This window comes from Calidris pugnax, unplaced genomic scaffold (assembly GCF_001431845.1).
Source record: "Calidris pugnax isolate Ruff unplaced genomic scaffold, ASM143184v1 scaffold41, whole genome shotgun sequence".
Taxonomy (NCBI): domain Eukaryota; kingdom Metazoa; phylum Chordata; class Aves; order Charadriiformes; family Scolopacidae; genus Calidris; species Calidris pugnax.
In genome coordinates, this window is record NW_015094509.1 from 3,821,215 (window position 1) to 3,844,839 (window position 23,625).

At 37.4% G+C, this 23,625-nt stretch overlaps 1 protein-coding gene across 5 annotated transcripts in view; it reads left to right on the forward strand.

The window, feature by feature from the left end:
* The window catches only part of RALYL (RALY RNA binding protein-like), a 429,417-nt gene that overhangs the window by 346,193 nt on the left and 59,599 nt on the right, over positions 1-23,625 (forward strand). For all 5 annotated transcript variants that reach the window (XM_014965562.1, XM_014965563.1, XM_014965564.1 and 2 more), the window contains one exon: positions 3,660-3,735. In XM_014965562.1, the coding sequence (XP_014821048.1) occupies positions 3,660-3,735 (76 nt within the window). The remainder of the gene's footprint in view (positions 1-3,659; positions 3,736-23,625) is intronic.

The following is a 23,625-nucleotide window of genomic DNA, read 5'->3' on the forward strand; positions in this document are numbered from 1 at the left end:
CTGTGTTGAGTTGCTCTTTCAGATAGCTGTGTTGCCACTGAATACAATCACTACTCTCTCTAAATGGTTTGCATGGGTTTTTAAGTCATCCTTTTCTCATTAATTTCTATGCACTTTCCAGTATAATTAGAAATAAAATACTGTGTTTGAAAACAGATATATTCTACTCATGATATACAACCTTAAATGAAATCTGGATCTCATACCTTAACTAATCTCTGCTGTGCTAACGAGAATAGATAAAACTAAAGATTATTTTCTTTTAATAAAGTAATCTCATTTGATTCTGAAAGCACATAAAGAGCAGGCTGCTGCTTTATGATGTGCTGTTGCCTGCACAGTCACTTAACTGTTCATAGAGGTTCCTTAATATTTTGAATTTCAGTGTTGAGTTTAAGTTAATGTTGATGAACTGAGCATTTATAGTATATGATCAGAGAAAATACTGCGAGAGTCTCTGGGCTGCCCCATTCCCACATAGAAATAATGTGAATGTCTGTGTCCTTTGCCAAGTTGTCTGGTTCATATTCGTGTACAAGTGCAGTAGCTAATCTTACAGAATAAGGAGTGATACCTCTCTGCATTCCTTGGGGTGGAATCATGAGCGCAGGTAAATCTCTGAGCTGCACCCAACAAATTTATTTGACACACAGTTTATGACCTAGTAGATGTAAATGTCTGCTGTGAAACTAATGATGGATGAAGCAAGAGAACAAGTTATCTCACAAGATTTCCAGTTGGGCTAGAAATAATCTATCCTGTGAAATGTTGACAAGTTCACTTCTAATCTTAGTTAGAAAATTGAGGTTGGAGTAGATAGTGCTGAAAAATAATGGGGTGAAAATCTGCTCTAACTTTTCAAGCCATTTCCTACATCCATTCTTAACTTACGACAAGGTGCTTAGGGAGTCACAGAGCTATTCAATCACTTTCATATTAGCAAAAAAGCCCCATGTGCACAGCTTTTCTGTGAACAATTTCCCGTGTTAAAGAGAAATTCTGGCTATTACTGTCTGTATAACTTAGTTCACTGTTTTCAGCTAGTACATTTAGAGATTTAACTCTTAACTGATTCTGAACAGCTTCACAACTGTGTTTTCTTACAGTGTTACCTTTCTGACAGTATTTGATTAAAATAAAGGGAACACATAACAAACAACCCTTAGTCTTCTACACTACTGATCTTTGTTAAAAGTGGCTGTTGTAGAGCTGCAAATATAGGTCTACAGAAATTATCATCAAGATAGTCTTGATCTGTCCCCGAAAGAAAAAGTTTTTAAAGTCCTTTGATGTTCATATGCCTAAGAATACTGACCTGGGCTGTAGCTCTGAAAGGGAAGCAGATGAGATATGAAAAATATGTGAAGATGAATCCCACAGCCTCAGGTATTTTCAAAGAACAGATTATAATTCTATGTTTTTTTTTCCTAAAATCTGACCTAGTTGTAGTAGGAGATGGTGAAAGTCAATACAGTCAATGACCTTAAAGCTGGCATATTAAAATAGTGTGGAAAGGTCTAATTATCATAAAGGTCACAGAATAAAAATTTGGTTCTGATTCTGTTATTTCTAGGAGCCAATGGAAGTGGAGCACAGCCACCAAAATTCCTCAGTGACTTTCAGAAATGCTTGATGTTTAATTTGTTGGGTCAATATTAGTAGAATTTGTATTTCTTTAAATAAGGGAATCATAGCTGAATTTTTAATGATCAGGGAAAGAAGTTATTATGTTTAATAAAGCACTTGCTTGAAATTAAGGGCAGGAAAGCATTTCAAGGAGGTACGAAAAGTGTTTCAAATATTCACCCAGCTTCCGAGTAAGTAAAGCAAGGAATTTAATATTTTATAGACAACTATGATTTAAGAGTAATACAGCTCCTACAAAATGAACTACAATCAGATTTAATTTCAAAATGTTTTATATGGAGAAAAAATTACCAAAAAGTATATTTTATAGTAAATAGTTTGACACAAAATGTTTTCATTGCAGGACCATTTCTGATTTTAAATAAATGTTGTTTTAGCTCAAAATAACAAACTTAAATGGCAAAAAAAGGTTTAGAATTCTTTGAAATATTTGAAGCATAAAATTTCCAATGGAAAAATTTTATATGTCGAAAGATCTGAGGGACACACATTTTCAATGTATCTGATTGTTAAATAAAAGTCAGATGGATTATTTTTTCCACTTTGTGTCAAAGAAAAATACCGTCTTTTACTGGTATCTCAGGCTTTTACTGCAGCTTTTGAGGTCAAGACTAGCTTAAAGAAAATTGTCTGGGCATATTCTTAAATAAAAATCACTTTGCTGGGCAGGGATGCTTCCTCATTCTACACCTCAGCCATCTACTTCTCTTTTCCCTCCAGAACACTCAATTTCAGGTTAAACAGACTTTACTGAGAGCATGTGTTTCCTTGAAAGTCTCGACCTTAGTGGTTCCATAGTAGATGGGATATGTTGTTCTGTCCCAGCAATTTTACACTAAAATAACTGGTGATTTGTTGAATGTTACTCTTTTGTATATTAGTGAAACTAAGGAGAGGGTTAGCTCTCCTGAGTGACAGCTAACTGGGAGAAACTGAGGAGAGGTAGTGTCACTCAGATGGCAGGGAATTTGCTTCCTAATCAGAAGTTTTACTTTATCCACATGATTTGTTCTCATATCAATTTTGCAACATCCTGTTGGAGCTGGGGGGGTCTTTTTCCATGTGCTTCTTTTTCCATGGGTAACTGTTACAAGCAATCAAAATGGTGGACATCAATTTCCTGGTATGTCTTTGAGTATGATTCAAAAGGAGAGAGTAATTTGAGAACCAGCATGACTGATGTCTGTATAAGCTTCACATATTTTTAAATTTCAGGGATAAATACAGAGGCATAGTGTAAGAGAGCTTTTTAAAAGTGTGCACAGGATTTCTGGTGTTGTTGAGAATTATAAATACATTCATAAGACACAGTATGTGCAAAACCATATTTTAAAGCCAGTGCATTTTTATACTTGGAACAGAAAAAAAAAAAAACCCAAAACATTATTTGAGGTAGGAAATAGACACTCTCATTTGCTTTTGAAAACTCTCTTTTTGAGTGGATACGGAAGTGGAAGTTACAAATCAGTGTGCATTTCTCTAGATCCTAAATGGGAACTCTTCAGAACCATTATAGCCCTACACACCAAAGTAGGAAATAGACACTCTCATTTGCTTTTGAAAACTCTCTTTTTGAGTGGATACGGAAGTGGAAGTTACAAATCAGTGTGCATTTCTCTAGATCCTAAATGGGAACTCTTCAGAACCATTATAGCCCTACACACCAAATTTTGACTTGCCATCATAGTTTGTCTCTACATCTAAGTTACCATTCAAGACTCCTTCTGTAACAGAAATACATTACTGGCTTCAGCTTCATGACTGGAAACTCGTGTTTAAAAGATGTCAGTTATCAATAACTGATTTTTTGCCCAAAATCTTCATGCATTACAGTAAGAATTTTTAGGAAAATTTTATATCATCAATTTAAGTGGTAAGAACTAGGCAGATATTTTAGGTATGTTGTCCATTTTCACTGTCCATTACTCATTTTCAGTGATTTGAAAGTGCCTTGGTAAACTCACGCTAACTTCCAGACCTTTAGCTTATCAATATCAAATATTTGCTTTCAGATATCAACATGGCAGGAGAACCAAAACCATACAGACCAAAACCTGGCAACAAGAGGCCACTTTCAGCACTTTACAGGTAAGTAAGCGAGATTTCATCTCAACTTACTGCAATTTAGTTTTTATTTGAAAAATGACGATAATCTACCACTGTCGTTGTGTAGGCCATGAACAAGACAAAGGAAGTTTTTCCCATTCACTCTTTGATGTTTGCACATTTTGAACGTAAGGAAAAGAGTAATTGTAGTGTCTGACACACATGTATCTGGTAACTCACTTCCAGAGGTAAAGACTGAGCATATGATGCCTGTCTTAAAAAACTAGCTTATGCCAACTAGGAGTAAGCCCAGCAAACAAAATTCCTGACTAATACTTAGAAACAATGATCGCAATATGCACATAATACCCCTCTTTTGCTTGGAAAAAAACCACCAGAGTTTCCGTTTGCTGTAAATGAAATAAAATACTTAGGATATTTAAATATACAGGCATTCAGAAGAATAAATAAAACTGAATCAATCGGACACCAGAATTGTATTTCTTAGTGAAAATACCTCATGTTTTACTGAGGCCAAAAAGCTGGTGTTTGCCTTCTCAGTATTCGCATCATGGATGTTATTTGCCAATCCAAAAACAATGCAAAGGAAAGGAGTGCAGCTTTAAACTGTAAGATGTAGTGCATCTAGAGTCTTGCAATATTAAAACGCTCTTTGAAAAAATGTTTGACAGTGGCACTTTTAGGATGAAGTAGCAGAATGCAATCACCTTGCATAGGTTTTTTTTCCAGGGTTGCTAAAGCCACTGGGGTTGTGCTTGGTGAGAGTTAGATTCTGTAAAACCCCACCTGAGTGCTCAGTCTGGAATTCAAGCTTTTCATTTAAATATGCGTTGCATTAAAAAGATAATGTTTATTTGTTTATGCACTGGCAATTTAATTTTTCCTCTACACCTCCTTTTTTGTTTTTCTGAAGTGAAAATGGAAGTGCAGGAGAAGAGAAGTAGACTTTAGGCCCATATAAAAGTGTAATGTTTAACAAAATTATAAAGAAGTATACAATAAAATACTACATCTGTCATTTACTAAATCTACTAACAGTAGGACTGGTGTGACGATTTGTGAAGTGTTTATTAATGTTTTCAATTCTCATACTGCAGCCAATTATTTTTTTTTTAAAAGTTGTGCGTTATTTCAATTTTTAATCCTTATGCTTTATTGCTTGACTATGGCCTCCTTCTTATGACTATTTTACTTGTAGAGTTCTGTGAAAGAACTAATAGTTTCAGAGCAACAGAACTGTTTTCTCATTGATTTGTATGTCAAAGGTGAGAACTAACTTCTAACAAGTCTGGACTTCTTCCTCAGGTGTTCAGGAGGGCATTGATAGTACCTTTCTCATATTTACCAGGTGAATTTTTTCATACAGTTTGTACAAACCTGTAGAAACCCCTGCCTTCTTTTTGTGTTTTTTTTTTTTTCCAAATAAATTAATCTTAATGAAGCATTCCAGATTGTTAAAGGGATTGACAGATAGATATGCACACATGCATTTCTGCTCAATAAATCTTAGTTCTCATAAACATAATACAGAATTCGTGCTCCAGATCTATAAAAGGAGTTAGGACTGATTTCTGCCTTGGCTGAAGTGCAGTAACAGCTCAGTCCTGAAATCAGAGACGCTTCAGCACGACTTTTCTTTCCAAGCCTGGTCTCATCTGAAAGCTTCACCTGGAAATTCAAGGGTGGGATCTTAGAATGAAACAGGCAGGAGCATTTTAGATTTGAGCTTGCGTTCTACATAATAGTAATGTGAAGTTTTATCATGTATCTGCCCTTAGCTGAAGTGATAGGAATATTACTTTTGGAGAAGACGACCCCTGTTTTATCATTACTCTCAAATGCAAGCTGTTGAACTCTAAGTATTACTGGTAGTCATGGTCTACTGTGTCCCCATGTCAGTATTTCAAAAGATTTTTGAAGGTGTTCTGTGGTTTCTGGCATTTATGTGCACTTCCACCTCTTAGCTTCTGAATGATTTCTTATAAGTACTTGTTCTACACACAAAACAGGGTTAAGAGAGAGACCTGTAGAAAGTTCTGAGTGAACTTTAAAGAGAAAAAAACACCCTAGGTTGTGTTCTTTTATGGATCTACTAACAACTAACTCTCTAGAAGATTATGAGAAGGTTTTTCAAGCAACTAACTGAAGCCTTCATCTGATGGCAATGGAAAACTTCCATGATCTCAGTATCTGCTAGCATATTAATATGTGAGGAGATCAATGGCTCATAAAGTTCTTGACAATGTTGAGAATATTTACTTATTTCAAAACATGGTACCGGATCTGTCTGGAATGGAGTTAACTTTCTTCGTAGGATTCCATAGGGTGCAGTGTTTTGGATTTGTTACTAAAGCACACCAGTTCTGGCAGTTGCTGAACAGTGTTTGCACAGCCTCGAGGCTTTCTCTTTTTCTGATGCTGCCTTCCCAATGAACAGGTTGGGCATGAGCAATGCCTTGGGAAGGAATACAGCTGAGGCAGCTGACCCAAGCTGGCCAAGAGGATATTCTATATCATACATCATTCTCAGAAATAAAAACTGGGGGCGTTCCCTTTCAAAGTAGCTGTTGGTTGGAGACTGCCTGGGCACCAGTCTGCTTGTGGGTGATGGAAAGCAATTGCCTTTGCATCTTGGTTTTTTTCCCTCTTTCCTTCTCTTATTAAACCACATATATGTCAATCCATGAGGTTTTTTTCACTTTTGCTTTTCCTATTCTCTCCTCCATCCCAATGGAGGACAATGGTAAGGGGGTGAGATAGTGACTGTGTGACTCTGCTGGCCAGAGTGCTTAGCTGCTTGACCCACAACGTGGGGAAACATAAGAGGGAAATGGTTACTTTAGATTTGATTTTGACTAAGAGAAGGAGTGGTTAAAAATCTCAAAATATTCACTGTGGAAAGGGAGGACTGAGAGCAGTAGAAATAGGATAATGGATTTCAGAAAGGACGACCTTCAATGAGCTCAGAGAACTGGTAAGTAGGATCTCTTGGAAAGAAATTTTAGGGACAAAGGGAGCACAGAAAATCCTGCATTGAGTGAGCTTAAGGTAGAACAGAAAATTGTCCTGAAGCGGAAGCAGCAGAATAAAGGAATAATATGGCAGGATCAAGTTCCTTTCACACCCTGAAAAATGAAAAGGAATACTACAAAATGTGGAATCAAAACCCTATGACTGGAAGAGAGTAGAAAAGAACAGCAGTCATCTAACAGGATGCCAGAAAGGCTAAGGCACATAACAGTATAAAAGGCAACAAAAAGATTGTCATTACAGTAACTTCCTCTGCTTTTTTTGTACTGCTGTTACTTAGCAGGAAAGGAGAGCAGGTAGTAGATGATACAGAAAAGGCTTCTTTTGCTTTAGCAAAGGGCCAGTTGACTGCTATTTAAGAAAATAAATTTTAGCCAGAGGGTATGGAACAAAAGAATTGACTAACCAGCATTTGAATAAATGCATTCAGTGGAAATGGTATGATGAGATTCACCCTGGAATGTTTAAAGGACTAGCTGAATCTATTTGTGGACTAATAGTGATTGTTTTCAAAAATTTATGGAGGTCACATAAGGTAGAAAATCAGTAGGTCTGGGCAGGCATTTGACCTATTTTTGAGAAGAAGAGGACCCAGAAAGTTATCAGGTCAACCCAGCTTTGATTCCCAGAAATGTATTAGAACGAATTAAGTAATTTATCAACACCTACAGGATAATAAGATGGTAAAAAAATCATAGGATTATCAGGAGTAATTATGTTGAAACAATATAAATTCCTTCTCTGTCAGGATAGTCAATTTAGTGGATAAAAAGGAGACAGTAGTTGTGCTATATGCTCATTTAAAGAAGCTTTGACACTTTCCACATATGGTATTTTCATAAACATGTTCAAGAAACTTGGCTAGAAGAAGCTGTCTCAAGGTAGACATCCAACGGGTTGGAAAAACAGTGACAGTGTCTAACATAATACTAAGGATAACAACTATTGTCAGCCTCCTTTGCTACAGATTTTTAAAGTGTTTTTTGATATCTGAGACATTTAAGAACAGGCTTAAGGTGAGCAAGTAGGAGTGTTGCACAGGATTGCATTATTTTATTTATTGTGAAGTACTTGAGGCTTCTAATTTGTTCAAAGTGCTTTGCAATTCTGAAGAGAAACCTGCTTCATATTTATAGCAGACATGCCCATGACTAATTAATACAGAGCAACCAATGGCCTATGATGTTTTATATCCATGTAATTTGTTTATGAGTCCAGGAAATTAGATCCACTTCTGCCTGGAATGATGTGAGAATACTTTGCCATGCCTCAGCTCAGGTTCTAATTTCTTCTTTTTTTAATCATTTATAGTTTTATAGTCTGTGTGGAAATAATCTAATTTAATCTCACCTATGTGAAATTTAGCATGGGCCTAAATGTGAGACACATCTTTTTTTTTCAGCTATAGGAATAACTAAATGCAAGACACGTAAGCGTACATAATTTCTTCTTCAACTTAACTTATACATGCAGTTATTCACATATACAGACTCCCCTTTGTTCTCTAGTTTATTATTCCCCTTATGCTTCTTCTTTTCACATCTTTTTGATGTTACCATTGCTGGCACAGTTCATCAAAAAAAGGCCACAATTAAAAGCAATACAGAGAATTTAAAAGGCATGATGGACCTAATGAAGTCAGCAAAAAAATTTGCCATTTGACTAGAATTTACCTCCACTACTTCTTCTTCTTTTTTAAGTGCAATTTAATAGTCATAATTCTGACTAGCTGAAGAACCTATTGATCACAGCCCTTGACTACTGGAAAGCAGACTTGCACTCCTTGTAATAATCTCATGATACACTGTCCCACAGAGAAGAGGGGGCCAGGAGAACTCTCTGATTTCCAAGGATCACCTCCTTCAAATTCAAGAATGGTTCATCCTGATGAACAAGAAAGGTAGCAGGTGGCCTGCACAGATGAACAAGATGCTCCTGGGTGGAGGGGAAAGAGGAAAAAAAAACCCAACATAAAAAAGAGACATAGAAAGACTGAAGTAGCAACAGGTCACCTGAGAGGTATATAGAGACACTGTCTAGGCATGCTGGGATGGAGTTAGAGTGCTGTGGAAGCGGGTCAATATCATTGCAAGGCCACCCAATCCATAATAAAATAACTTCAGCTTTGGACTAGGCCATAAAAATACGTGGAGAACAGAAAGATTTAGGCTTTGCTTCAGAAAGCTGCTAAACACATTACTGACTGTAAGCATACTCATTGAACAAATACAGATGTGCTTAGGGTAGTGCTCAGGAATCGGCTTATACCTACCAGAGCTGTTTGCTCCAGCAGCACTCCTCCTGGTTTGCATTGCTGTTCGGTATGTGAGGGGGGACCCAAATCCCAGAAGTTTCAAAATTGTTGTGAATTTCCTTTTTTTAGCACAGCACTTCTGCAGAGAACCAAATGCCTGACAAATCTGCATCTTGAAATTATTTTAAGTTTTGTTATTTGGGTCTAGCCTCCAGCAGAAGTTAGTTTTACTGGCTAATCTTCATATCCTTGAAACACAAGGTGAAGATTAAAGGTGCTGACACAATGTGTCTTTGGGAGCATTGTTGTGGTAAAATAAAGGATCACACTTTGTCTTTTTAATTTAGTGGTGTTTTGATCAGTATTTCACTGAAGCATTTCTTTGTCAGCATATGAAAGGCCATTTACTGTTTTTTTTTTTCCTCTGGGTTTATGGCCCAACATACCAAAGTAGAATCAACTGCAAATACTCTGCTGAGTGGTATTCTGTTTCTCTACATCATAAAAGAATATTTTAACTATTTATTGTTCATTTCAGTCCACCACCATGTTACATGAGGTGTTAAAATACGTGGTTTGAAAGCTTTTTCTCTGTTTCGGAGGTCTTTGCTGGGGTTATTAAAACTGGACGAGGCTCTTCTAGTTCTTAATGCTGGAGATTGCTAATGGCTCCATCCCCAATTGCTCCAGGAGTGGACCTGAGACCCAGGACAGGAAGAGCAGGGTGGTTGTGCACACAGTGTCTGTGGCTTGCCTTCCCTCAGGATGGACCCACCATATCCCCTCTGTGCAGCTGTCCACATGGGGGTCCGCTCAAAGTCTTCTTGGGCACCCCTCTAGCAATAAAAAAGATGGGAGAATTTGAGGAGACCGGAGGGAGCACCAATTTTTGAGTCTCTTGAAATAATGAGGAGACTGTGTTGCAGGCTAGCAGAATGGTGAGATCTTTATTGTCATGAAAATGAGGGCAGCTACTGCAGATCCCACTGCGTGAGGTGCTGGGGCGACCTGCTGGAGACCACACTGGGCATGGGGAGACAAAACTAGCGCGGTGATACCAGCACAACTGGGAGGGAGTTGGGAGCAAACTGTCCCAGATCACATCCAAGCTGCTTTCCAAGAAAACTAGTTTGTTTGGCAAAGACCAGCTTCCCCCAGGAGTGAACTAATATTTGTGTAACACAGGAAAGCAGGGGACTAGAGTTTGGAAGAAAACTAGGAAGGCAAGTTACTTGGCATTGTCAACGTATCCAGTCACTCTCTGCTCTACATAATTTAAGATTGTAGTTGACCTGTAAACATTTCCAAGACCAATTTAGCTAAGACTAACTCCCTCCATGTGGGTTATTTTCACCCTTGCGAAACTCCAAGCTTCCTCATCAGGCCACAATAAACAAAATTGGTCTTGGCCCAGAGCCAAATCTTGAAGGCTCAGTGAGGAGTTCCTGAAGGCCCACTGAAGAGTTATCCCAGCCCCATTCCTCCCAGTATTCCCATTGCTGTCTAGGCATGAAGTCACCTAGCCTGGTATCCATCCAGCTGAGACAATTATCAGGATGGATTTAGTGGACAGATTAACAAAACCAGGAAATACTGAGTGAAACCATCTCTCGCCGGCCAGATGCCCACCTAGTGGTGGCCAAGATCCCACAGCACTACCAATCTACAGCACATGGTGGCCCTGGAAAAGGTGTCCCTTGAGGCCAAGCTCTTTCCAAGCTGGTCTTACAATTTGGGGCTTAGAGTTCAGTGGTCCCTGTGGGGTGTTAGGTACCACAGTCATTTCCCATTCCCAGCCACTTCTCCATGTAATGCAACTGAAATGTATATTCAGCATGCTTGATTTAACATGTTACTAATTAGCCATATTAAACAGCCTTTACTTTACAATTTTGTAATCCCCATGGCCTCTGGAGGAAATTATTTTTTATAAATGTCTAATATCAATATACTGGAAAGAGATGCTCCTTTATTTACAGGGCATATCAAAGTTTTCTTTGACAAAAATACTTTATTTGTTTCCTCAGTAAATTTTGCTTTCATAATCTCCATCACAAAATGGATTGGATTACGTTACACATCTTGCATTTCCTTTGGTTTTGCAGTTTTATTTTACAGCAGAAGCTTAAAGAATTGCTTACAGTCTTTCTCTACTTGCTCTCTGCTTCTCAGATTTATTTTGAGATATCGTTTATAGAGTTTGGTATGGTTTCATTTGCCTCTCAGTCCTCAGAGCCCTCCATTATTTTGAGCTGTTATTCTGAGCACTTCTGGGTGCCCTTCATTTCAGGAGAAAGTGTGAAAGGCACAGTGATGGGCAAAGTGATTGCTTCTTCCAGGGTAGGAGGCTTCTTGAGATCATTCCTCATTGAAAGCGTAACAAACTCAACAAATTCTGTGCCAAACTAGCATTTACCATTCTATTTGAATACTGCAGTATTTTGCATAATTGCTGCTGTAGTGTGCCACTGGCAGTGTATTAGCAATATGCTTTAACCCACTGACATATAATAAAAATAGCTGCAGGTATAAGGATCTTTCTTGATTTAATATTGTCCTCGCCTTCCAACAACTTGCCTCTTTATTTCCTCTTCTTCTTCTTAAAGCATTTGTGTGTCCATTTTTATTGCTGGCCTACAAGATGCTAAAGACACAGTCCACACAACAGAAAATAAACCATATCAATTATTTTCTTATACTTTGTATTTACATTAAATTGTGATTATGCCTCCTACACTTTTCTACAGACTGAATAAAAAAAAAATCATTTATGCTTATGGAACTTAATCTTCTGATGAATACGTCATATTACAATTATATAATGTGATATTTCTTTTGAATCAAAGTGCTTCTTTTTTACGGAAATCTATCTTCTTGAATCCTTTGATTACCTTCCTTCATGAAATAAGCTATTTTATTTCAGTGCAATGAAATGAATCTAAGATGAGTGTTGCTCTACAGCTCTTCTCCTGACAAAAGATCTAGCTTCCATAAACCGTTTCTAGGCATGTTTAAACGGAGATAATTTTAAGTCCAGTAGGATATTATTTACATTCATTTCATCAAAGAATGTTCTCAATGATTGCATTTGAAGCAGTCATTACTGTACAGAAAAAATGATCATTTAGTCTGAAAGTCTCACTTAAAATTCACAACAGACTAAATTTTGCTTGTGTCAAGAACTTAAGTAGCATTGTCATTTATATTAAATATGTTAAAAGGCACAAATACAAAGCTGCAGCAGATGCAGTGATTCAGTTTGGTCTGAATTTTTGTTTATATTTTTTTAAAGGAAAAAGCCCTGTGTCAAATAAGAAAAAAAAACCATCTACTGGTGGAAGGCAACGTGCAGCTCTGCGTTTCTCAATTATCTGTGTAACTACAATCAACTTGGTCCCAGAGATATTTAACAAACAAGTCCATGTGCTCAGAGAGGTTGGGAGAGGCACTCAGGGCTATAAATTTGCCCTTTCGCATGATCCTGAGCATGAATGTCTAGCACCTGATAAGTTTAGAGAGGGGAAAATGAGAGGGACCTCAAGTCCTTAGTAACACCCAGGGCAGCCTTTGCTTCTGGGGACAAATCACAGATAGAGGAAAAATACTGAAATATATCAAATACACTTGTCATCTTGATTTGTTCACTCATTCATATTATTCCTAATTTGTGTGGTAACTCCAGTAACAACCAGGACAACAAAACTGTCTTATCTTTTTTTAAAAAAATCTTCCCCTTCACTACTTTAAAAATACTGCTAACTCCCTTTCAAAATCTATCTCTAGTGACTAGGGCAGATATTCATTCTCAGGTTATCAGTAAATTTTACATTTTTCTCATGTTGTTCACCTTCACCAGAGCTTTTAAACCATGGGCTTGACTTAGATCCATTTTGAAGTGTGTTCGGCATGGACTGAAAGAGTAGCACTTGCCTTTCTTCTCATCTCCCCTCAAGTTATTCTTTAGGTTTACAGAGTCTTTTAGCAGTTTATTTCTTTTCTTTGTTAAGAAAAAGCCAGTGACACCAACTTACACATCTGCAGAGGAGCTTCATCCCTTTTCCTAGCTCGGTACCTTTCCTCTTGCAAAAGATGATATATGGTATCACATGACTGATGCTGTCTTCTTCCACAAAAGCCTGGACACCATAATCAACACTCATGCTCAGAGATTAGCAAGTTTGGAGAAGAATAGCCTGTTCTCTTACTATTGCTTTTTTTTTTATTCTCCCCCCTGGTGTTTAATCTTTTTTCTTACTTTTTTCATCTCCTATGAAACCCGAAGCAGTATACTCTAGCTAAAGTTACTAACTGTAAAACCATCTTATTTTTGCCATGGTTTTTAATCAGTTTATATCACAGTGGAACAGAAAATATATTCACAATCTTCTTATGGCATTTCAATTATTATGACTCCTGTCTTATCCAAGAATTTGTGCTGCTAATACAAATGAAAACCTTTGGTTTATAATTCAAAAGTAAATTCCTAAAAGATCCAGAGAACTGATGGCTTTGCCTGAGGGCAAACAGAAATAGTACTTCTAGTCATTCATTCAGTTAAATCTTGACAGTCTGAGCCTTGTTCCTATCAGCTATTACATGTGAGATTTCCACCCTTTATTACTGCATGGCTGCTTACATTTGATTTAAGAAATAATCAGAATTTGGATTTAGTGAGTTCTAGCAGAAAGACAATGTGCTTCTGTTAGCTTAAAAAGAAAAAGGATAGTACCTGCAACATATTTTTAAAAGTCAGAAACAGATGCCATGATCGTTTTTCCACACTTGACTTTTAGTGAAGCAGGCTTCATAGAAACAGTATCTGGTTTTGCAACCAGATTTTTTTTTTTTAACCTTTTTATTAACTTTATAGAGGCCTTAAACATAAGAACATGAGGGTTCATGACACAGAACAGAGAAGGAATTGTCCTAACATGGCAAATAAAGAGCAGGATTCTTCATTTTCAGGAATTAAGTAAACCCTTAATTGCAGCAGTAATCAGAGGTGCAGGGGAAGGCTGTGCTTCAGAGCACCACTTTCTGGGCTACTAATTAGGCATTGGGTCTCACATAATGTAATGCCTCTAATTGCACAGAAGGCTGTGATTCAGTCTGGGAGCTGCTAATGTACTGCAAGGGCACAATTTAGGTGGCTTACAAACCACAACAGAAATATGATGCTGGGTTATAGATTTAGTATTCTGAGAATAAATAAGGAAGACTGTGTAAACGAGAGGCTATAACTTATGTATTTTAAACTCTTATGAATAATATCAGAGGAAGAGATTGGAAGTGTATTTAGTTTAAGAGAAAATAGATTGCTGACTAAGATTACAAATAGCACATTACAAAGGGCTGTGCTGTGTGCAGCACAGAGGGACAATAACAACATACTACTACACAGTGAATTATTAAAAATGGAATTACACCACAAGTTGATTTCTTGGTGAATCCTTCTAGTCTTGGAATATACTGTCTGAAAATATGTTATCCTACCTCCCAGGACTGATACTTAGATAGATCTGTTGGTGCATAATGTGAAATGTAATTTTATTTTTTAAAGAATAGGTTACAAATTGCATGCCTTTTTGGTAGATTAGGTTGCTGGTATTCCCAGAACTTCTGGCAAAAGCACTGGATATTTTACTGACAAGTAACAAATGTATTCATAAACATGTGTGAATTTATTATGAGTCCTAGGAAATGAGCAATTTATAATATCCATTGGCATAAAAATGTACGTTGCATTTTTCAGTCTTGCAAGACTGAGATTATTCTAGGAAACGGCATGACAAACACGAATCATACATTGTCAGAGCAGTGCTCCTCCTGTAACTACTTTTAAGCATTAGCAGTGTCATTGAGGGAACAGAAGATTAAGCTTCTACCCTTGGGATCCTCAAAGGCAATGCCTGCATTAACCTTCATCTCTTTTTGACTACAAATAGCCATGCAGTAAAGTAGTATTGATCGCATGCATTAGATCAGTCAACACTGTTTTGTTCAACCCACCCTGATGAACTCATTCCAGACGTTTTTAGACCAGTACATATTGACCTGAATGTTCTTACTCTGATTCAGAGCAGAAGAGGGTCAGGTGACACCAGCTTCATGCAAAGGATGATTAAAGCTGTCAGAAAGAGGACTTGGAGCAAAATAGCTAAGCACACCGCTCTGTTTCTTTTTTCAAAATTCTTTCTTTTGTTGGGAACATAGATTTCTGCAAAATTTAGCAACTATTAGCATATCACAGGAAAGCACAAATTAAAAATGACAGTGGTGGCATGGAGTTACCTTCATTCTCCAGAGTTTGTTACTTCTGCTCACTTGGACAAAGATACCAAATTGACCATGTCTGCAGTTTGGGAAAGGGATCAGAGTCAGGACCATTCTTACCTGAAGGAAAACCAGTTCTTATTCTTGATTCTTGCAAGAATCTCACTTTGAAACTGTGCATTCATTTCTTCATGACTGGAAACATCATACAGCTGTGGTGGAAAAATTAAATTCAGTTTAGCTTCCTTATCGCTCTGTGGGCTTCAGGAACCTGCTCTTGGGTGGTGGGGGAAGAAACTGCAGTCTATAGCTATCTAAGAAGGTGTTCATATGTAGAGTCTGAATTAATTTATCTCCAAGTCACAACTTAGTTTTTCTCAGACTAAGACGCTTACCAATATTTATCTCAGCTTTGAGAATCCATCCCAATGTTTCTGTTGTCTTTGCAATTTATGGATTCACAGAGGAAAATACAGTAGTCAGGTACACGCTATAATCAGCTACTGAAACCCTATTAGATGGATATAACACTATTTTTTAGCTCTAGCTCTCTGAAAAGATTATATTATTATAAAACCTTCAAATGACTTGGAGCTTTTGTGTTTTCCTCTTGTCTTGCTGCCTAAAATTGTGCCACACATTAATGAGGATTATTGGGAACTATTTCCTTTCCTGTTATTCCCTTGCCTCCCTTTCCTACCACAACCCCAAAACCCTTCCATCCCATGTGTTATAACAGCAGTGCACTCAGTATCCAACATGACAAAGTACATTTTTACTTGTATATGAAAACCAACTTTTGTATATGCTGATTTAGCCTCTTGCTGATGTGAAAATTAGCACAGGGAAAAGGCAGTTTCTTTAAAGCACTTCCTCCTTGTATTGGAAGCTGCCTTTTATTCAGTTTTTCAACTGTCAGATTTTACAGATAATTCTGGCCAGATTATTCAGTCACACTGCTAACTGATGGCTAAAGATTATCTGCTCTATGAACTCATGCAGAAATAAATCCTAGGAGCCCCTGAAACTTGTGCTTTTGACAAGATTTTGATGTTTACAAATTATGCAACAAGATTTTGCTAGGGAACTAGCTAAATTTGGTCATATGTTATGTACACCTGCAACCAAACTGTTTTATAGAGTAACACAGAAGAAATTAAAAGGGTCAAACCTTGCTTCATCTTTGGCTGATCTTGAAAACTCCCACAATATTTCATCTGGCTTGGCTGCACAGTGCCAGTGTGCCGGGTTAGACAGGATGACACCAGGTACTGCAGGCAGTATCCTCTGCTCATAGAATCATAGAATCATTGAGGTTGGAAGAGACCCTTGGGATCATCGAGTCCAACCATCTACCCTACTCTACAAAGTCCTCCCCTACACCATATCCCTCAGTACCCCATCTAAACGGCCCTTAAACACAGCCAGGGATGGTGACTCCACCCCCTCCCTGGGCAGCCTGTTCCAATGCCCGACCACTCTTTCGGTGAAAAATTCCTTCCTAATGTTCAATCTAAACCTGCCCTGTTGGAGCTTGAAGCCGTTCCCTCTCGTTCTGTCACTAATTACCTGTGAGAAGAGACCAGCACCAACCTCTCTACAGTGTCCTTTCAAGTAGTTGTAGAGAGTGATGAGGTCTCCCCTCAGCCTCCTCTTCCTCACACTAAACAGCCCCAGCTCCTTCAGCTGCTCTTCATATGATTTGTCTTCTAGGCCCTTCACCAGCTTCGTTGCCCTCCTCTGCACTCGCTCCAGCACCTCCAGATCTCTCTTGTATTGAAGTGCCCAAAACTGGACACAACACTCGAGGTGTGGCCTCCCCAGTGCTGAGTACAGGGGCACAATCACCTCCCTACTTCTGCTGGTCACACTATTTTTGATACAAGCCAGGATGCCATTGGCTTTCTTGCCCCCCTGGGCACACGCCGGCTCATATTCAGCCGTTTGTCAACTAGAACCCCCAGGTCTCTTTCCTCCAGGCAGCTCCAGCCACACTTCCCCCAGCCTGTAGCGCTGCAGGGGGTTGGTGTGGCTGCATGGGGTTGTTCCCTGAAAACCTTTTCCTACACAGAGTGCCCTAGCAGTCCCCTATCATGGGTTTAGGCACTAAGTAGAACTGGCTAAACAAAATGCACTGCATCAATAGTCGGTGACTTCTGCAGGGTTTTTTTTAAATAAAAAGATAAATTTAAAAAAACACAACAACTTGGTAATTCTGCACATACTTTTTCTTGTCCAGACTTATAAAATGCTTAAAAATCATATTAAATATATGCTGAGCCAAATACCCCATTCCTTTAACTTCAAAACTCTGAAAAGGATAAAGGCAGCTCCACCTTGCAGCATATTAAATGCAGAGTAAGTGTATTAGGGCAAACCAAACCCTGGTGTAAGCACAAGCACTCATAGACAGAAAATGCTCCAACCATCCTGTCTCCTTGGGGACCAACCATCATTTCAGTTTTCACTATCACAAGACAATAGATAGTGTAAGATCCACATCAGCTATAGATACATTGGACATTTAACTTCTTTTGGGTGCAAATTTTTCCTCATGGGCTGGGGAAAACCTGATGCTTCAAGAAGTGATCTAAGTTATTTTCAGTGTTAAATAATCAACCTCCTCATAAATCATAAGTTACTAGGAAAAAATCAGTCTTTTTTGTCAGTCAGAATGCATAATGTGTTGCAATATATTCATAAGGGACTAAATACATATTTTATATATATATATATATTAAAAATTATGTATAGGTCTGCATATAGACTCTGGTAGCCAAAGGGATAACTTTATTTTAGTAAATCTCAGTTTATCCCTAGAGTGCTTACTAGCCTAGTAGCTTACTTATAGAATAAATTCTTCAGTAAATTAGTAAAATTTTGTTTTAGTACATTTAAATATTCCAGTTGTGACCTTTAATCAGATTTGGATTACCTATGATTTGACAGTAGAAGAGATGAAGCATGCGCCAATTGAAGGACACTGCTCATTGCCACTGCAATGATTCAGAGGAGCCAAAGAACAAAAGTGCAGAACAAAGGAAAACCTAAGGCATTTCTGTGTGAGTGACAGCATCAATTTTTACTGTAGCATACAATTTAGCTGTGCCTCAAGTGGGATATTGGGACATGTCACCAGTTAATACTGGCTGAAAGTTAGCCTGAAACACCCCTGGAACAAGTTAGAAAGAACCTGTGTAATTTAGGACGTGCTTGGCAGACAGGGATTAGCTCCTGAATGCTAAAGACCTCTTGCAAAATGGGAATTAGATGGAACCAGCAAGGAATTACATGGCAAAAATTATTTCTCAGGAGTGATGCACCAACGACTTACATACATGCTTATTTAGAATGGTAGCTTTTGTACTTGGTTCCTCCTGTGTCGTCTGATATTTGTCCCAGACTTTCGTAGTCTGTGACTCCAGTAAGCTGCTGCAGACAGATAGCCCTAAGGTCTCCATATGCAGAAATTTTAGGCTTCTTGTCATGGAGCAAGAAAGATCTAAATGACAAAAACTCTGGCTCCTAGATCACTAGTAGGAATCCCCAGAGCTGGAAGCATCAGATCCAGCTGATATTTTCAAGGTAGAAGTTCCAATTTCACAGAGGACACTTGGAGGACATAATAACCTCTGCATTATATATGGCATTTCCATCACTCTAAAGCTCCTTCTCATCTTTTAAACTTTTAATTGCACCCCTTTTGATTGTTTCCATCTACCCCAATCCTGTTATAAAATGCTGTGCCCAGAGCTGTCACATTGCAGCACCTGAGGGATTCATCAGCTCTGATGAAAGACATTTTGGTATGTCCCCACACTAAACAGTATCTCAAGTCTTGTGCTCTTGTAACTTTTTTTTATTTGCAACACCTAGAGAGTTATCCCAAATCCTCCATACTCGCATAAAGTAGTTTTTGTTCTCAAATTCCCACTGGGCTTATCTTTTATTTTTTTTTTAATTTTTTTACTCTGATATCAGATTATTTCTCCAATTTATCGAACAATGTTCAGATTTTAATTACGTTCAGTGTTTAAAAAACAGCTTTTTGTCATCTATTTTACACACATATTCTCTATTTTGTTGTTCAAATCTTTTATTTGAAAACCAAATGAAACATAGCACTGAGTGTTCCTGGTATTTAATGTGCCCCTCTTTGCTGTTGGCATAGTTCTTTGTGTACGGACACGTTGGCGTTTTTTGGCTTAAGGTATATTTACCTTAAGGTAATAAGATCATATTTTCCCAGCTTGAATATGTGACTCTCATATAAGGCAATATCACAAGCTTTAAAAATCAGGCTAAATTTCACCTGTCTCTTCTTCTACCCACCAAGTAAGTTATCATATCAAAGGAGTAAGTTTGGGCTGAGATACGACATTTTGAGCTCGCAGTACTTTAGTCTGCATCCATGGTTTGAGGGATGTATTTTATTTTGTACTAGAATTTTTATGTTTCAACAAATAACAGAAGCATATAGCTCAGTGGAATAGGACTTCCCAGGGCGCTCTTATATTTTCATATTAATACAGGATTTGGTATTACACAATGGCCATGAAAAAATACAGTTTGTGTTGTTTTTCTAACCAGAGTCATCAATTGCAATGTCAACCACCAGCTGGAAGTGGAACCTATTACATTTATTAAGAACAATTGGAAAAGTTGACACAAAGCTGTAAATTATTACTCCATACCCTCTGCCTATGAAACAGTACTGACAAATTAGGTCTTCTATACAGCTAACATTTATTTATTGCAGAATATGACAGTGCTTCTTAATAGAACTTACCAATGTTTATAATTATATTTATGGAAGTTTCAGAAGACAAAATAAGCTTCTTCCCTAATTCTATCTGAAAAAAAGTACTAATGTCCAGAAAAATTATCTTTGGTTAAAACTACTTTAAGTCACGAAAACTATTACAGGACAAGAAGAAAGGAAGGAAGGAAGGAAGGGTTATGTAGTGTACATAAGCAATGGCTATTTCAGTCTCAATAGATAGTGGAAGTTACATGAAAGAATAGTTCTACAAATTAGGAGGTATTTATTAAGCCTGTTTGTATTTTATACAAATATTGGGAGTTACCAGAAGTTATAATGCACATGCTTTGAAAGGGAAAGGAATTAGATGACAAAAATGGGAGAAATACTGCTTAAAAATTTCTGAAGGAAGATGTTTTCTGATCACTAATGACTATCACCTTCAAACTACGAAGTCAACATGCAAAGAAAAACGCAATTACACAGCTAATTCATGAAGTGACTGAAGTCCAAACTGTTTTTTAGTTGGCTTGACTTTCCTACATTGCTTGAATGAAAAGCTTGAATCTTCTGGGTTCCTGACAGAAGTATTAACTCTTCCAATCCCCCCAAATGCTGCAGTCTTTATTCATGTGTTTTACAGTCAAACAGAAAACATGTGACATCAGCAACACGTTCAGGTTATCCTTCTTGGGAATTCTGATTTGAAGATTCTAACTCAAAATGGTGACTCATCTAAAAAAATTTGATTCCTGACCATCAGTTTCCCTGATTCAAGGAAGGAGAATTCAGGGAACAATTTTATTATATTAAAAAATCACAATAAGAACCCTAACAAATGCCTTAAATTCCACCTTTTTTTACTAATTCCTTAGAGATGAAATTATATGTTCAGCACAAGGAAGAATATATTGATTCGTAATGACTTACCTCAGAGAATGCTTGGCTAAAATCTATTTGCTTGTGTAAAGTGCAAGTATTGTTAGAAATGTTATCCACTTTTTCCTTGAATAGGTTTTAGGAAGGAGAGGAGAGGATTCTTTAACAAGAAACGACTTTGATTTATGTATCTTGGGTCAGGCCTCAGATATGAAAAACCATCTTGCCTGTAATCTCAACAGGACAATTAACACAAGGCAAATGGAGCTTACTTTGGGATCTTCCTGTCCTTAAATGAGTTTTTTTACAAGTCAAAGAGGAATTCACATGCCTTTAGCCTAATCATGTTTCCTTGTATGTTTTTCTGCAAACCTTGAAAAATTTGTCCATCTACGTGTTCAGTCCATGTCAAAGGTAGGATTCAGGTAACTGGCAAACTTTAGATACACGCAAACTTAGCAGCAAAGAAAATATTGAAATACATTAATGAGAACTGGTAAAAAGTCTCTCCAAAACAGTTTTCAAGGGGTAAAATACTAAATGGGAAGTTTCTAGGGTCCCTATTTTAAATACAGAGTGTGACGGCACTATAGCATATCAATGGGTATAAATTGATTACCTATGCCTGTTTGGTTTACAGTGACTGATTTTAATTGAGCAATTTGCATAGTATAGAAACCCTTTTTCCTCCTGCAAAAACTTAACCATTATATGGAGATAAAAAAGTGAGACCTTTCAGAAAATCAAAGGGAACACAACATCAGTCTGCCATGTCCCAGTCATGCTACTGATTAGCCTGCCTCTCTCTTATTCAAACTGGTATATTCACTTGGCTTTTTGACAAACTGAAATTTTCTGATGGGAAAATAATTTCAGGAAAGAAAGAAAAATCCCGCTCACTTCAGCTTCATTACCCTTCCCATATAATTAAAACATTATTCCTTTTGTTTACTGTAGTAGTTACCTAGCATTTCTTGTATGCTTGATACATTTTTGCAAGAAAGAAAATTTCAGTTTTAACATTTTTCCTGAAGGTGTATGACAGCCCTTTTCACAGCTTATTAAGGTTATGGTTTTTGAGATATCATATTTAATTATGCAAAACTTTCTCAAATCTCTGGATAATTTGGTGTACTGCAGGCTAGAAAGAAAAAGGTAAAAAATCTATAAGTTATATTGATAGATGTCATCGGTAAAGATGATACAGGATGTTATTTCATATGGTGTTGAAGTTTTAAAATCTTTATATTAAACTGCCATATACTAAATTACCATTTTAAATAAAAGGCCAACAGATAATTGTATTACTATGAGGAATGCTTGAATTAATTTAAAGTAATGCAGCAAATTATCTAAAACCATTTAGTTAAATATACTAGAGAGGGGTCAAACCTAGAGCAGCACTATTTAAATCAAATTGAATTCCATCGTGAGAATAGATTTCAAATAGATTTTTAATTGCGCTATTTTGTCCACAGGGCATTCTACCACACACTTTTTGTTTGCAAGTAAAATCCACCAGAATGTCTTCCATCAGGATAGTGCCAGGTCTCTCTTCATTGCAAAATTTCTCAGTTTGTGAGTTTTTTGGACAAAACCTTTGCTAAACAAGTAATATTTGCAAGCGTACTAGCTTTTTCTACAAAGAATACTTGCAGGAAAGTTTCGTTCTTAAAACATTGACAAATCATTTACACTATTTTTGTTATAATTAGTCCCGTTTACAGGATTTCAGGTATTTTGTTGGGGTACTGAATTTGTTTCATATGGGAGGGGGGCCACCACAAAGGAAATGTTCAGTTCCAGAAACAACATACTTCACTTTGTTAGAAACACACTTTTCTTAAAGGCCATGAAGAGGCATTAAATCCCTGGCATTTCAATCTGCAGTTCTTCCTAGCACAGTGCTCTCAGTGAAAATTAGCACAGTAGAGAGCTTTTGCATCGTTTGTATGTCATGTAACCCCTCAAAGTGATTGAGTTGTAAATTTGCTTTAATTATTTTCATAAAGGACCCTAAAGGCACGTGCTAATGGTCCTAACAAGCAGTTGATATTAGTAAACTCATTGCAGCCAGGACACACTACAAAATTAAGGGCAGCCAGTTGCAGGTCCTGGAGCAGAAATACATTAAAATAACAGACAAGGTTTTTAAAATCTGCCCGGTTTGGGTTGAAACTAGTAGTAGAAGAGGCTCCTGACAGTGTGAAAGTGGTGCAGCTCCTCACAGAGACAGCAGCAACAGCAGAGAGTTGGACAACAACACTTTTAACAACTCTTTTCAGAAGTGGGCGTGATTCTGGGTCTCCCAACCCAGTAGTGCAAGGCTGATTGTGACAGGTTGTGTCAGAAGTTCTCGTGATGAAGAAGTGACCATGTCATATGAAAAGACAATGCTAGAAAGCAAAAAAAATTGATGTGGAAGCCCTCAAATCAGCAAAGTTCTCACACCTATACTAAATTTTATGCTTAAAGTTAAAAAAAAAAAAAAGTCAATATCTTCCCTAAATTATGGTCATCAAGAAAAAATAATTTACATGAAAAATGTGAAAAAGGACAAAGAATTGCTTGTCCACTATAGCTTTCCCTGTAAATGTCTACAGAAATCACCTGAATCTGTGAAATTTAAAGGGCTTAGATCTGCTACTTTGAAATATTTGATTTCTAAACCACGTTCTGTTAGGTAAAAGGGACCTTTTTTAAATTAAGCTTC